Source organism: Rhinichthys klamathensis, unplaced genomic scaffold, assembly GCF_029890125.1.
Source record: "Rhinichthys klamathensis goyatoka isolate OS25496 unplaced genomic scaffold, OSU_Roscu_1.1 h1tg000035l_1, whole genome shotgun sequence".
Taxonomy (NCBI): Eukaryota; Metazoa; Chordata; class Actinopteri; order Cypriniformes; family Leuciscidae; genus Rhinichthys; species Rhinichthys klamathensis.
In genome coordinates this window covers 5,960,730-5,977,423 of record NW_026606583.1, presented here as the reverse complement: position 1 = coordinate 5,977,423, position 16,694 = coordinate 5,960,730, and the positions used below count along the sequence as shown (strand labels likewise).

At 36.4% G+C, this 16,694-nt stretch overlaps 1 protein-coding gene across 2 annotated transcripts in view; it reads right to left on the bottom strand.

Moving 5' to 3' along the window:
* Nucleotides 1-1,066: 1,066 nt before the first annotated feature.
* Nucleotides 1,067-16,694, bottom strand: part of LOC130080589 (transient receptor potential cation channel subfamily M member 4-like) — a 58,045-nt gene continuing 42,417 nt past the window's right edge. Inside the window, exons 12-28 of one of the 2 annotated variants that reach the window (XM_056246016.1) lie at nt 15,779-15,880; nt 15,518-15,646; nt 13,371-13,500; nt 13,135-13,280; nt 12,916-13,028; nt 10,474-10,578; nt 10,339-10,382; nt 9,977-10,212; nt 8,420-8,535; nt 7,766-7,898; nt 5,543-5,717; nt 5,267-5,432; nt 4,996-5,177; nt 4,304-4,436; nt 3,613-3,685; nt 3,432-3,525; nt 1,067-1,588 (exon numbers count right to left, since the gene is read on the bottom strand). In XM_056246016.1, coding sequence (XP_056101991.1) covers nt 1,560-1,588; nt 3,432-3,525; nt 3,613-3,685; nt 4,304-4,436; nt 4,996-5,177; nt 5,267-5,432; nt 5,543-5,717; nt 7,766-7,898; nt 8,420-8,535; nt 9,977-10,212; nt 10,339-10,382; nt 10,474-10,578; nt 12,916-13,028; nt 13,135-13,280; nt 13,371-13,500; nt 15,518-15,646; nt 15,779-15,880 — 2,106 coding nt within the window. In that variant the 3' untranslated portion in view covers nt 1,067-1,559. The remainder of the gene's footprint in view (nt 1,589-3,431; nt 3,526-3,612; nt 3,686-4,303; nt 4,437-4,995; nt 5,178-5,266; nt 5,433-5,542; nt 5,718-7,765; nt 7,899-8,419; nt 8,536-9,976; nt 10,213-10,338; nt 10,383-10,473; nt 10,579-12,915; nt 13,029-13,134; nt 13,281-13,370; nt 13,501-15,517; nt 15,647-15,778; nt 15,881-16,694) is intronic. The other variant, XM_056246017.1, reaches the window with a different exon arrangement.

Genomic DNA, 16,694 nt, shown 5'->3' with positions numbered 1-16,694 from the left:
AATGATAAGTTTTGAGGTTTTTTTTTTCCAAAATATAGTTCAACCATAGGGGACAAATGAGTTCATAGCCATTTCCCGCCCACTCGAGGAAGCTCCTGGTTAGGGGTTAAACCTAAGGGTTGCTTTAAATGCCATCACTCTAATCATTGTGATAATGTTGTACAAGATAACACGTTTCTAGATGTACAGACAAAACATTTTTTTAATGTTTAAAAAAATTAAACATAGTATTAATTGTCAAACTACTCATGTAGTTTATAGACTGGAATGTCCTCAATGTAAAGTATTTTATATTGGAAGAACAAAAAGACGATTGGCTGAACATAAATATGCCATCAGGATAGAATATAAATATAAATGAATGCATAACAGTAACCCTTCTATCCTGAGAATGTTGATCATGTGAACAGTACTATTAGGAACGGGAATAGAGAACTTAAACTAAATCTTGGATTTATAAATTAAAGGCTAATTTATATACAGGATTGAATGAAGACTTGGATTTTACTCCTTTCTTGTGATGTCTTTTTTTTTTTGTTGGATTTATGAAGTGGTGTTTCTGAGTTTGAAAATGTACTGGTGAATGTTTAATGCTGTAAAGAGAAGTTAATCACATGACAAGTGTTGAGTAATCGGATGTGTTAATGAATGAAACTGCTTGCAGTTGTGGCTGAGATGTTGAGTTGCTCTCCCTGAGGAAGGCATGGGCCGAAACGCGTTGGAGAGTTTTTTGTTTTTTTGTATGTATTAATTTTTAAGAGTGCCATGGTCATCCTAAAGTTTTCTTTGATGGACTACTAAAAACTCTAGACCATAGAGCACCTTGACTGGATACTTCTCCTTTACATTTACATTTATTCATTTAGCAGATGCTTTTATCCAAAGCGAACAATAGAAGCAGTTAAACTAACAGTAGATGCGCTCTCTTCTATTGGATTTTATATTAAAAAATATCCTTTTGAACATTAGGCTTATTTGATGTACTGTAACATTATTTGCCAAGATTACATAATCAATAAATGTAAAGTGTTTTTTTTTTGTTTTTGTTGTTTGCAACGAAAAAAAGGCATAACATGTTGCATGCATACGTTCTAATATGCTTTGTTTGTTCCCACTGAAGTTTTTAAGCCAGGTCGCTTTCTTCTAAATAATGTTATAGCTCTGTAAAATCAGATTCTATGAATACAATCACATTGACCTTTAAAAAATGTACCGACAATAAAACTATTATTTGATTAATCTATGAATGTAACATGATGACATAACTGACCTTTCAGTGTACAGTAAGTTCAAGGACATTCTGTGCCCTGTTCTTTTACTCCAGTCATTCCCACAATCACAAGGAAAACGAGGACAGGTCATTTGGGAGTACTCAAGTCGAAAGAGCAGGATGAACCATGAAAAGGCCAGGATGAACAATTTAAAAATGGAAACCAAAACAATGAGAGTAGTTTTCTGACAAGTCATCACCCCTCCTTTAACTGGCTCTCTGTGGCTTCTTGCTGAATGTGTCCGTGAGAGTGAGAGACAGAAGACGAATACAGCAGAAAAGGCTCTCTTCATTTCTCAAGGGAGGCTGAAACAACAGCTGATGACAGAAAGACGAATGTGACAACATCAGTACATGTTGGAAATTAAAATGATTTTCAGCCAATGGCAAATACATCCACTAAAGCTGTGGTTCTCAACTGGTGTGATTGGACACTTTTTTTTTTTTACATGAACAACATCCTTCATTTTAAAAGCTGATAAATATATTTATAATGCTATCCTAACTATGCACGAGTAGTTACAATTAATTGTATTTTACACATTGCATCATTTTCAGACAGAAGTTTATGGCATTTTACCAGTAATGCTCCAAAATAAAAGCTTTATTATTAGAAATGTTAAAGGCTTGAGAGTGAGGAATTTAAAACATAAATATTAGTATTATAACTTTGTGTAAAATAGAAGTTATGTTTTTATTTTACAGTACAATTGTAATTTACACCAGTAATACATCTTTATTTTTTTATTATTAGAATTAAAACTAACAACAATAATAGTTTTATATATATTTTATATAACATTTCTTTTAAATAATTTAAGAATTGAAAACAATCCAAATAAAACACTTGGAGTAATAAAAAAATATTCAATATTTTATCATTGTAATTTCATATCATGTGACCATTAACCGATATCAGAGAACCGTAAACATGAGTATGTGTTGTTAAATTATTCAAATATTACCTTCAAATCTCTTCATATTATTTTAAGAGTAAGTTGTTGGACTAACAAAAAACGTTTCGATGCCCCTTATTTAAAGCTCCTGTAGGTAACTTTTGAAAACATGTATTTGCTAAAACTGTCCTTATGTCCTGACAGTAGAATATGAGACAGATAATCTGTGTAAAAATCAAGCTCCTCTGGCTCCTCCCAGTGGTCCTATTGCCATTTGCAAGAAATACACGCTCCCGGTCAGAAACAACCAATCAGAGCCGAGAGGAGTGTCTTAGCAGTGTCAGTCACGCTCGTGTACGCGCTGATCACACCCCTCTCTTGTACAGCGCGAGCCGTCGTTCAAACTCAAGATTGCCGGCGTGCTGCAGCTGTGCTTATGACGGAGAAACAACCTAAACTGCCAATTCTCGAGTGACACCTGCTCATAAAACAAAGAGGTAAAAGGAAAAAGACTGATGACGATAAACAAGCGAAAAAGAAAGAATTACACAGAGCCCATTGACTCGGTGTCAAAACTCTAGCCGCATAACATGTAGATAAAATGTCACGCACTCTGCTAAGCAACAATTGAAACCTGCTAATTCACTGGCTTGTCATGTTGCTGAAATAATGTACTAGCACACCTTATCTAGCATTATATATCGCTAGAATAATTACTTACATACTGTAACGTTAGTTACCGTTATATTAACGTTATCTTACTAGCTATTTATAACTTATAGAAAGAGTGCAACGTTATAAAGTTACATGTAGGCTATTGCAAAATACATAATGATTTGAGGACCAAGTTTGTAGTCAAAGTATGGGCAGGCCATAGTCAATGTAAAGCATATTGTTGATGTTTAGTCCCTATTAGTGAATGTTCCATATGCCATATAACTTTTTATCCGCTGTTATCGGTGGCCCTGTTTACTAGCCTGCGCGTTCACGACAGGCTCCGCTGTGGAGGACGAACTGTGGAGGGAGGGCTGTAGCGCAGCAGAGAGCAAGGGGGTGGGACCTGTAAGTTGTGCTTGTTCAAATTTTCAGGCTAAGTCAACGTTTTCTCAAAACTCCCTACTGCAGCTTTAAATGATAATTTATTATTATTATATATATATATATTTTTTCCATGCTATACTTGATGCTATTATTTTTAAATTGTGACCCACCAGTTGAGAAACACAGTTAAAATGTATGTACTGCGACAAAACAAACAGGTGTACCTTTGCGTGTCGGGTGTGCTTTAGTGCCCTTCGCCGTACTGCTTTGAGACATAGCTTCCATCATCCACTGAAGAGAAGATGTACAGAACTCCATCTGCATATAGAGGAGTATTCCTCTTTGAGCAACAGCTTCTACAGTCTATATACAGTGCAATACAGATATCACATCATGTGTCTTTACCTCTGATTCTAATGTTCGCAGTCTGCGGTCAACATCTCTGATCTCGCCAACCTGTTTGAGGACACCATCCACCCTGAAACAAAACATCATCATTCCACATTAATCTGAGGTAAAAGGTTTACGAATCACATCTGTCCAAATGGAAAAGAAGTAGCAACATATGTTTTCTTCCATATTTCGAAAAAGAAAAAATGTAGGGCAGGGACTTGGTTCTATTCATCAGGTGTTGAGATGTGGGCGTGGCACTCAAAAGTGTATGCAGCTGTGTATGAGCTTGACAATTTCACCGGAAGGTCCAGTTATGACATTTTGATGAAACATTACGAGGTCACAACCTTTATATATAAAAAATGTCCTTCATCCATGGATGATTTGTTTACAATAATAGTGTGGTCATTTACATTGCTTGACGAAATGTTGTGGGTGAAATCCAGTCACAATGAATATGTGTGATCTGAAAATTCATGTGAGGGCAAAAAAGCTTCCAGCACAGACTGAATTGCGGGGTGGCCCAACAGAAAGCTGCTCGATTTGAAAGTGACTTCTGTGTGAACAGAGCTTCATAGATCGCTATACAACTATAATTTAGTTTGAGACATGTTTCACCCCCTCTTTATCCACTTTGTGAAAGACTTGTGAGAAAGTTGAAAGAGTACGTCTATCCAGGAAAACGTCTATAAGTTGGACTCACTTAGCACTCATGCGTTTCAGCCTCTCAGAGTCGGTCCCTTTTTGTTTTTTGCTCTCGAAAGCCAGGTAGTTCTCCTTCTGCAAGGTCTCCCATTTCACCAGCTTGTTAGCCTCTCTACCCTTCAAATGAACGGCTATTAAAGAGAGACAAATTCACACAAACATTTACATTACGTCATATTTTGTTTAAATCTGCTTTTTGAACTATAATCAAAGGGTGCGTTCACACTAGGCATGTTTAGTTTGATTATAACGGCTTAGATTGCGATTGCTTTGTTAGTGCGGTTCATTTGAAGTGTGAGGGCGGCCATCCGAACCCTGGTGCGCACCAAATAAGCGGACCGAGACCCCTGAAAAAGTGGGTTTAAGTTCATTTCCAAACAAATTATGGTGCGGTTTGACTGGTATATGAACGCAACACGGACCAGAGATATCTAAACGAACCAAAAACAGGACATGATGTCACAAGATAATATCATATACCCTAAATAGGACAGAATGCTATAAGTATGCCCGGTTTTTCTCATCACGATGTTGCCCATTACAGTTCAGGTGTTAGAACCGCATCTTCTTGCAGCAAATCTTTGTTTGTGTGTGATGGAGGAATTACTGGCGTTGTTTTGATGCTAAATTGAACAAGTGTGAACACATCCTAATACACCAAATTTACCCAAAATGTTTACAATCATTTACCAAAATGGTGGATTTTGGTAGATGGCACCTTGCGGAGGTTTCTTTTGATGAAGAGGTTGATGTGGGATAGGATGATGAAGGGTGGAGCGAGATTTGGACGAGAATGATACTCCACTATTAGATTATAGCGCTGAAACTTCCAGTATGTGTCACTGCGCTCCTGAACCTTAGAGAATGTATAGCTGCACAAACAGACACAAGGAGAAGAGAAATACATGGATCATTTGATGGCTACATACACCAGATGAATGAATGAACAGAAAAAGAATACCTGAATGTGGCAATAAGCAGGTTGATAAGTAGGATGTTGGTGACCAGTAGGAAGATGACCAGCAAAATGACCACAAGCCAGTTGTGGCTGGTGTCTCTACATGGCTCTTTCCCTTCATCAATCAATGTGACATTATCTGTGCAGTCCCTATCCCAATACTTGCCAGCTTAACACACACAAATATACAATATAGTCAGTGGATGCTAACAAAAACTTGCAAAATATATATAACATATATAATGTGTAAAGTGAAGTGTGAATCAGAAGTGAGCATACTGTCTATTTCTTCCACAGGGATCTGTCCAAATATATGCAAATATGGTCTGTACAATACTCGACGAAACGCTCTGGTAGGGCTTGGATCGTATGTATATAGTAGAGCTTGATTGGCCACTCCATACGCACTCAGCCACACCGCCAGAAAGAATAAGAAGAAGAACGCATCCTTTATCTGTGGTTCAAAAACATTCATACAAAAAAAAGAAAGAGGAGTGATTTAGTGGATATAGTGCTCTCCAGTACTTTTCAAGTACAGATTATTATTATTATTTTTACTTTTTACATCTGGAATATGTTCGACACACAATGGGATTTTAGTATCTAAAGTAGTCAATAAAGACATTTATTGAACAGAATTAATGATCAATTAACCTATTTTCAACCCTATAGATAGAATCTGTGAGATGTTGTTGATTACCACAGAACATAATTTCAACTTGTCCCTAAATTCCTAATATCAAACAAAAATTATGGTAAAACTTTATATTAAAGTGCCCCTATTATGGATTTTTGAAAATGACCTTTCATGTAGTGTCTAACATAGCTCTAAGTGAATGAAAACATCCTGCAAAGTTTTAAATCTAAAAGTGCACCTTAAATAAAGTTATTGTCTTTCAAAAGTAAGAGCCGACTCGGAGTACATGAAATGATTCATTTTTAAAACGAGTCATACAGTAGGCCGTTTCGTCGTGACGTCAAGATGAAACATTAGCATATTGCGCGCGCAGACACCAGGGAAAACTTGAACCCCAAACACGGCAGCTGATTCCTGTGGACACTGGACAGCATCATGTCCAGAAGACCCTGTGCTCTACAATGTGAAGGTAAAGCCAGTTTTCTTTCACTGCCCAAGGACGAGCATGTGAAGAATCAGTGGTTAAAATTCATCTTTACCACGATATCACAGCAGTGTAATCCTAAACTTGTGCGATGTTCCCTCTATTTTACTGACGACAGCTTCTCAAATCTCAGAGTTAAATGCAGGATTCGCAAACCGCTTGCTCTCGAAAGATGGTGTTCAAAATACTTAGTTTTGAGTTTGATATTGTGTAGGTCTCCTGCTAACTGGCTAACTCACTGTCTTACTGAAATACTTCTGCTGATCAGCTGTGGGACACTATTGCCTAAAACTGTGTCTATTTATTCAGATTATCTGTCGTTCTCACTACTTTGAGGAAAGATTAAGCATGGAGCAAGATATGTTTTACCAACGTTTATGTTACATCTGTCATTCACGCTCGGCTAATGTATGCATTGCATACATGCACTGTTATTAGAAGAATATTATATTAGAATATAATATTAGGAAAATATTCGATAAATAAATAAGTCAAATAATGGGTTTGTTGATGGACATGCACTTGTTAATGCTGATGGTGAGGAATTACAGTTGCAACATCTCATAATGAACCTCAAACTGAGTAGCGTATCACTGAGAAACGTCCTACTCAAGTTGTCCTTGGTTCGGGTTTAATGAATAGTTCTTCCAATGTTTCATCTTCGGACTCGAGCTCGCACTGATATGGTACAATCGACGTCATTGTTCGTTACTGTGTTTAGTTTATATTGTAGGAAGCCTCAGGACAACCAGAGCTGACGTTGTTATGGCAATGTGCATTTTTGTTTTCGACGTGCTGTACGCGGCAAACCAATCACAACAGACTGTCTGGCCAATCAGAGCAGAGTAGCTCGCGGGAAGGAGGGATTTAGAGAGATTGATTCATCCGACGAGTCGTTTGAGAATCATTGAAAATGTGGTGATGGGCAAATGTATATTATGAGGAAATTAAACAGTTTTTTGTCCTTTGATGCATGTAAACCTGATGTAGGAAACTTTAAAATAGCATAATAGGGGCACTTTAAGCTACACATATTCACTATTAACATGCATATTACTAACACATTATTTTATGAAAACTCTGTTAATGGTCTATTAGTTGTAGAATATGGTCATGCAGGATAAGGCATTAATATGTGCTTTATAAGTATGAATGAACAGCCAATATGCTAGTAATATGCATGCTAATAAGCAACAAGCTAATAGTGAATATGTGTACCATAATATTAAAGTGTTACCAAACATTTTAACCGAGCTGTAAAGTTTTAAAAGTCTAAATCGTCCTTCTACCTCTTTAGGCAGAACCAGTGTTCGTATTGAGGGAGGGTACTAATTGAATGCTTAATTTTCACTAAACTACAACATTTTTCTGTTTGTCTCACCATTTTGACAAGTATGATGATTTTGGGACCCAGCTGTCTGTGAACAGCGAAAATGTGAATGAGTCGGAGTGTGAAGACCATGTAGTCAATACACAGTATACCACGTCCCATGCTGTATGACGATTTGAACATCCTGAGACAGACACAAAGGCACACATATACAGATGATTACACAAAAATGTAGTAGAATGCACACAGGTATGATGAATATTTAGTAAACAATAACTGCTAAATTGTGAAACCATAGCCTGCTACTAGAGTCTGCAATACTTCAAAAGTCTTCATGTATAATGTGTTTTTAAAATATAAAAAAAGGAAAAGTCTATATAAAAAATAGTATAGTAAAATATACTGTGTATATATTCATATATTTGATTTAAAACAGTAAAAAAAAAAGTAATATTGTGAAATATTATTTACAATTTAAAATAACTTTTCTATTTTAATATATTTTACCATGTAATTTATTTCTGTGATCAAAGCTGAATTTTCAGCATCATTACTCCAGTCTACAGTGTCACATGATCCTTCAGAAATCATTCTAATATGCTGATTTGCTGCTCAGGAAACATTTCTTATTTTTAGCCCTGTTAAATTTTTTTTTGCTGCTTAATATTTTTTATAGAAACTTGCAGGACTGTCAAGGTCCATTACCTGCAGCACAGACCAGCAATGAAGAGGGAGATGGCAAGAACATCACACTTATTCCACACATCCTGAGCATACAGCATCAAACTCTGAGTAAAAGTCTTACTGCCCACAATAAACGCCTGGGAATGAAAGACAGGAGAAAGTAGAATAAATGGATGGACTAATCATTATACTCAACTGGAAAACTTCTTTGTATCACTTGCAGTGTTGGGGAAAGTTACTTTTAAAAGTAATGTTGTATTATATATTATATTGTATTATGTTATATTATAATATATTATATTATGCAATATTGCGCTACTCCCTAAAAAAGTAACTAATTGCATTACTTAGTTACTTATGAAAAGTAATGCTTTTAATTATTTAATTTATTTAATTATTAAAAGTAATTACTTTTATGTTACTTTTTCTCACCTGGGATGAGCTCGCTTGTTTGTTTTTAAATAACAAGAAAAAAAGGTTCTATTTTTGTCAAAAGTGAAGGAACTTTCACACCAGAAGTCAAATGAATCGCCTCAGGCTGAAGGAAATGCAAATTCAAGCCTGTACAGTAGAGGGTGCTGCCCATTCTGGATCACAGAAGAATAGGATTGCAAAAAAACTAAGAAACACAAATGTGATGTTTAACTAAAGTGATTTTTACAGATTTGTATGGTGGAATTGGATCATCAAAGGTCAGTAGCAAAGACATTGGTTAAAAAAAGTGAGATTACATACATAAAGTATATTTGTGTTATTTAACATTTAATTATTGCAGGTTTGTGTAGTTTTCTGAGTTTGCATTTCCCTGTTTTATTCATTTAGAAGAATACTGTATGTGAGTATTGTATATCTGTAGTCTAGAACTACAATAACATGTACTATGAAACTCAAAAACTATAGTATCATGTTTACATTGCGCACAAAAAGCCTCTGCACTTAAATCAAGGTTAAAAACCAAAGGAGACCGTGCATTTTCTGTGGCAGCCCCGCGTCTTTGGAACAGTCTTCCTTTGCATATCAGAGCCAGTGACTCGTTAGAATGCTTTAAATCTATGCTGAAAACACACCTATACGCTATAGCCTACAATTGCCCCTAGGTTTCAGGATACTGGTCAAGGTAGGATATTAACCCAGTGTTTTGTGTGAGTACTGTTTGAGTGGTAATTTTTAGATCTGTACAGCACTTTGACCAACTCGTGTTGTTTTAAAATGTGCTTAACAAATAAAAGTTGATTGATTGAGTTGATTGATATCTGTAGTCTAGAACTACAATAACATGTACTATGAAACTCAAAAACTATAGTATCATGTTTACACTGCGCACAAAAAGCCTCTGCACTTACCCAACACGTAGGCAAGAGAGCTGTCACTCAATAAATGGGAAAACAAAAGTAACTTGAATTATTTATTTAAAAAAATAATTTTGTTGTAAATTCAAGAGTAACGCATTATTTACTAGTTACTTGAAAGAAGTAATCTGATTACATAACTGGCATTAGTTGTAATGCGTTAACCCCAACACTGATCACTTGTAAGCTGATTTTTTTACAAGTGAAGCATCCGTGTGTCGGCACCTACCTCTCGAATCTCCTCACACACGATAGTAAAAACCCAGAAATACAGCACGTACTCCGAAGGGGCAGGACCATAAGGGGGAGGTGGCTTGAAGTCGACCAATAGCACATAGGCGTACAGAAACAGGAACAGGAAGTACATCAGAACGTTGCCGATAAATGAAGTGACAGGAGCGTACCAGTACTGCCTCCAGCGGGAAAACAGAAAGGGCTGCTTAGGTTTGACATGTGCAAAGGTACCTGTTACAGGAAGGAAGAAACAGGGAAAAGTAATAAGGGCAACCCGATCAAATAAAAGACCAAAAAATGACAATTAATGAACAAAATTGTTCATTAACCCATGGGTTTCAAACTGAACAGTCAAACCTTTTGTTGGTCGTCTGATATGATCCTCTTGCTCTGCTTCACTGCTAAATATCATAAGAAGATCACAGATAAAGGTATGTTTGTCTACAGAGATCTTATATCTATGCATGATGTATTAAATAAAAGCTCATTTACTGGTGTTTGATGTCATTGAAGGAGAAGACAGTTTCTGTGTAGTGACAGTCTGTTGCTGAGGGTGGAGGTACCATCACCGATTTGTCTTCTGCGTGACCCTCTTTCCTGTGAGAAATAAAAATCTCGGTCACTCCTAATAAGCAATACATTTCAAATGTTAAACTCACAGCTTGTAAAAATAGTAGTTTAAAATTAAGTAGTTAATTATTCACTATTACGGTAGTTAGTGATTTCCACATCACTGTGTGATGTTCTGCTAATTTATTTTCCAGGTGTTACTTCATTTGTTTCTTTTCTGAAATTAAAACAAAATGTTTTCTTGGGAGTGTTGTACAGTACCTGTCATGTTTGGAAACATAAAAAAAATGTTTTGAAAGAAGTCTCTTCTGCTCACCAAGGCTGCATTTATTTAAACATAAATACAGTAAAAGCAGTTGTATTGTGAAATATTATTACCAATTAAAAGAACTGTTTTCTATTTGTAACTTATTCTAATGTAATTTATTCCTGTGATGCAAAGCTGAATTTTCAGCATCATTACTCCATTACTTTAATCTTTCAGAAATCATTCTAATTTGCTGATTTGATGCTCGGATAACATTTCTTATAATTGTTATTATCAATGTTGAAAACAGCTGCTTGACATTTTTGTGGAAACGGTGATGCTTTTTTCAGAATTATTTGATACACAGTAAAATAAACACCATTTATTTGCATTTATTTATTAAATGTATTAAAGCATTTATTAAATAGACATCTTTTGTAACATTATAAATTTCTTCACTGTCACTTTTGAAATAAATGCAGCCTAGGTGAGCATAACAGACTAGAAAAAACGTTGTTCAGGTCTTTTTTGACCCAGATGGGAGCTAAAAACCTTAAAAATGTAATCTTTAAGTTTGTTCAAAATTCTTTCAGTTTCCCCACAACATTGGATCATATGTATGGAATGTCAGACTTTTGTATACTCGAGTTCTGTTTGGGTCAAATTTCTGCAAATATTAGCAATGGATTTTAATTCTGTGATGATTTGTGGCATTAGTTGGTTTGTCTCTTACTCCATCCTGTCAAATAAAATGACCAACATTGGTATTAACAATGAAAAATACTTCTAATGCATTTAGTAATCTTGGTTAATGTTAATTTCAACATTTACTAACACATTAAAAGCAAAAGATTTATCGGTTAATAATATTTAACAGACCTGTGCTAACATCAACTAACAATGAGCAGTTGTATTTTTTATTACCGGTAACTAACATTAACAAATAATAAATACTGATGATCTGAATTAAAATGACCATTGTTAATGTTAGTTAATCCATTAAATAATGTTCACTAATGTGACCTTTTTATAAAGTGTTACCGGAAATTTACATGGTTGACGTACTGGGGCCGTATTCACAAAGAATTTTAAGGCTAAAAGTCGCTCCTAACTGGCGAATTTAGGAGCAACTCCTAAAAATAATGGGCGTGTCACTCCTAACTTTAGGACTCCTAATTTTTTTCACTAAGAGTAATTCACGGAGCATTTTAGCCCTAAAAGTAGCACCTAAGTCTGGGACAGCTTAAATGAAGTTGAGAGGACTCCTAACTCACTAAGACCTATTCACAAAGGATTGTAGCGCATACCACCGCCTCTCGCAGTCGTCCACGACACAAGCGGGAATGCTGCATTCTGCAAACAAATCCTCTCCCATTCTCACGCTTAGTTTAGCTTGATATCCCAGTGCCGAATTTCCCTTTTATTATGTTTTTTTTTCAGCACCAACTGGGCCAGCAGCAGTAACTGATCCTGCGTCCAGTTGGGCTTTCTTTTCCGTTTTGGTGAGTTCATAATCCACCGTCATTCAACTATTACATTACTTCAATAGGAGCAACATTTCCTTGCTTTAAGTAGTCTATTTAGGCTAATAGGATGTCAATTAACCAAGCAAGTGTTAATGCAAGTGTCGTTTTTCATTATTAGGCAAGTGGCGGCTTTCATTAGGGTATTAGGCTACCTTGATTTAATTGAATTCACAACTTTTCTCTCTCTCTCTGCCTTTTTAGAATTACACTTCATTGGGGCCTGCACAAACATGTTATTATATATGCATTTCGATGACATTACTATTATTATTTTGTGTAGGACACAGACATATTTAGATGTCATAATTCCATGATTTGTTGCATCCGTGTTATGTTCCACATGATGGCCCTGTCATCTAACAACCAATCACCGTGATTCACTGCGAGGAAGCTCGTGCATGAGAATTGACGTCATCCATAGCAACGAAGACTCACTCTTAGTTTAGGAGTTGTCATTTTTCCTTACTAAGAGTAGGTCTGAAAGGCGTTGTGAATAACTTATAAGAGAAAACTCCTAGCTAAAATATTTTAGTGCGATTTAGGAGTACTACTAGTGGTAAGATAAAATTCTTTGTGAATACGGCCCCTGACCTGAATTTGATGAGGTTGGTGTAGCAGAGAGGAGGAATGACCATAGTCAGTGCAAGTTTCCAGAGCTCAGTTCCTCTCTCCATCTGACCCCACCAGATCTGAGACAGCAGCGACTAAAAAAAAGAGAGACCGTTTAAGAAAAAAAAAAGGGAAAAAACACTTACCTTGTTCAAAACCAAACAAACAATGTTATTAATGACTGTTTGCATGTCAAAAGACCTGTACTCCATCGTGGCTGAAGAAAATACGGGCGTCAGCAGCCATGGCCATCTTCAGACAGGTGGCGTCACCCCACATATCAGACTTGCGAATCAGTAGCTTAAAGGAATCACTGGCTTTGGTTTGGTAGCACATGCTAAACACATCTGTCAAAAAATGCCAGAGAAGAAAACAGAGGGATTTATCACTAGAACATTTATAAGATGCCAAAAACTTAATATTTTCACGCATCATACCGTGAGCCATATTCTCAAACTTCTGGGCCAACTCCTTAATGGAAAGCTTGGCCTCTGTCTCAATCCCCTGTTTAGACAGCTCCCTCAACAGTTTACATCCTCCCAGAGCCGTCAGTACAGACTCGCCGCACTGAGAGAGAACAGCAGGACAGATCATGTGATGCTGTGCAGAACATTTCCTTTTATAAATTTTTTATATACGGCTGACAAATAAGGTTTCCTCAATATTTTCTATTAAAGGGGTCATATAATGCCATTTTTTGTACAAGCTAATATGATTCTTTAGGGTCTAAATTAAAAGTTTGTAATATACTTTAATTAAAAATTCTCATTAGTATTGTAAGAAAACACTTATTTTACCTGGTAAAAAACAGCTCTGTTTTCAGCACGCCGTTTCAGTGTATATGACTTTAAATGATCATGAGCTTTGCTGACTCCGCCTCTCTGTTCTGTGTACACCAGAGCCGGCTCTGGCTTACACCGTTTGTAACTCAATAACACAATAACCATAACACGTTGTTCAGTATAAACGTGGGATTATGCATTATATTGAGAACGTCATACATAGAAAACATGCCGTAATGTTCCCTGAGTGTAAACCTTAGACGCATTCATTGTGAAGCGTGCAGCTAGCGATTTACAAGGATTAATATAAATATTAATATAAAGTTTAATAAAACCTTACACTCACTTCAGTTGTTCTAGAGGTTCAGCAGGAACACGAATTTCTGGTACCGATCTTTTTTCAGGAGCAGCTTCTTAGCAAAACCAGCTTTATACTGACCCTCGTTTATAAAGCAGTCTGGTGTGTGAAATGATTCGCACATGAGAGCATTGACGTTGCTCGTGGGGAATATATACCCTTCGAAAACAAACTCAGCCACTGCGTCTTCGGCGGTTCGGATTTAGGAACATTAAAATGACTGCTGTGTTCGTTATTACACCCAAGAACAGAACACCACAATCGCTTAGACGCCATTCTGCTCATAGACAGTGCTCCAGCATATCAACGACCGCGCAGACTATGATTGACAGCTCTCACGAGCGAGGGCGGGTCTGTGTTGAAACCCGGCTGTCATTCAACAATCGTGGGAGGGGCGTGCGAGCTTGTGACGTCACAGGCTCGAACGGCTCGATTTGAGGCAGGGGAAAACATATAAGGAGATTAAAACAAAAACACTGGATGGATTTTTATCATTATATGATGGTTGTGTACAGACACTGCCAACACACATTTCAGTACAATCAACTTGTAAAAGTGCATGTACCATTATATGACCCCTTTAATAAATACTGTAAGTAAAACTAAAATTGGTCATTTTAAATGCTCAAAGTTTAGACATTATACATATATAAAAATAAAATCCTACAAATTCATTTTCTATTGAGCTTTTCTCAATACACGGGTTTCAAAGCATTACAGAAAATCATGATGTTGATGCCACATAGTTGCATTTAGAAGATTAGAGCTTGCTGATAATATAGTTAATCTAGAAATAATACAGTGATAACAATTTTGCAGCAATTAAGCAGTTGCTTTTTGCTATATAGTGAATATTGCTGGATGTAAACAGATAATGTTGGACATACTTTTATATCCAACTTTATATAAAGAGCTGGGGGAAAACGGTTACATTTTATGATGAAATAAAAGTCAGGCAGTTGAGATTTGCTATTACCGGTAGTATAAATTGCTTTATGTGAGTTTACCGTATTTATGCAGGTAAAGTTAAAAATAAAAAAAGTCAAGAAGTTGAGGTTTATTAAATAATATATATCGCTTTAAGTGAGTATACTGTATGTATGTTGATAAAGTTGGATAAAATATATATCCATCTTTATATGCAGAACTGTGCAATAATACAATTTGCATCTTGCGACAATATAAACAAACACACACCCGAGATGTATGATATTTATTTTGAGGTTTGCTAAAGATCTTACTTTTACAGTTAATACATTTGGTTGAATATTAACTTTAAGTGAGCTTTCATGTAATCTAAAAATAAAACAATTAAATATCCAATATGACCAATAATGACAGAACATAAAATCTCTGAAATCACTCCATAAATGATACATGATGCATCCCTAACAATGTGACAATAACTCATCAATGTGACAATAACTCATCAGAAGCATGTTACCATTTCCCAGCAGAAGATGGCCATCTCACTGCGGTTCTGCAGCACTGCCCAGATGAAGAGACATAACCACGCGTGCTGACATTGCTGCTTCCGATAGCTACACTCCCCCTGCAGGACCTGGCATGCTTTCTGAAGGGTGGTTTTTAAAGACATTTAATTTTTCTTTAAAAAATAAAGAAAATGTATTTTCTTTATTCCTTTATGGGGGGATTCAAACTAGACATAATACATTTCTAAGGTACTAGGTAATAAGTCTGGTACCTTAAAAGCTTTTCTTTTGGTAGAACTATTGTCCAGCATCAGTACAGACTTGTAGAAGGGCTGGCATACCTCCCCTAACAGATCCTCCAGGAGTTGGGACACCTGGGGTGAGAAATCGGTGAAATTTACAACACCACATACCCGGTATTCATAGTTTTCAGTCACATGACTAGCGGGCAAAACGTCTAAAGAACTGCAGCACAGGCCTGTCAATTTTGCAACATTTTTGATCCACAAATAATTACCGCTCAAAAGGAGGAAAGCAAAGATATGTGAACAAACTGCAAGTTTTGGCCACTTATGATCCTTATACAGCCCTCATCACAGCATTTCATTAAAAAACAGTGAGCCATTCTACAATGCCTAATGTAAAAATCGCTTAATATACTTAGTGATTTTAAAAGATCAGATTCAGTATCCATCTTATTGATGATGCATTATTTTTTTACAAGCAAGTAGATAAGCCCAGAATATGAACACAACACAATAAATTTCATTTTATGAGTTTACTTTATAATAGTTTTCAAAGGGAAAACCCTTAACATTGAAACTTTCCATGTTTCGTTCATATTATGGGTTCATCTGCTTGCCTGTAAAGAGTATTTTTATCAACAAGGAGGTGTATACTGAATTTGGTCCACCAGTATTAATGCATTAAGCCACATACGCATTTTCTTTATAATGGTTTCACGAGTTCGCACTTACAAATAAGTCAGATAGAATAAATGCGTATTTGGCGTGCTGTCCGAGGAGAGGGATCCGGGTTAGGAATTCGGCCCGAACCCAGAGTACTCCCCCCGTATTCCTGGCTGTGAAAGAATAAGCCAAGAGTGAGGAGTCGGGGTGGTGGAGGGATGCTGAAACTGTCAAGGAATGTTAGGTGAGTCGACAGAGTGAATATATATATGCTTCCTCT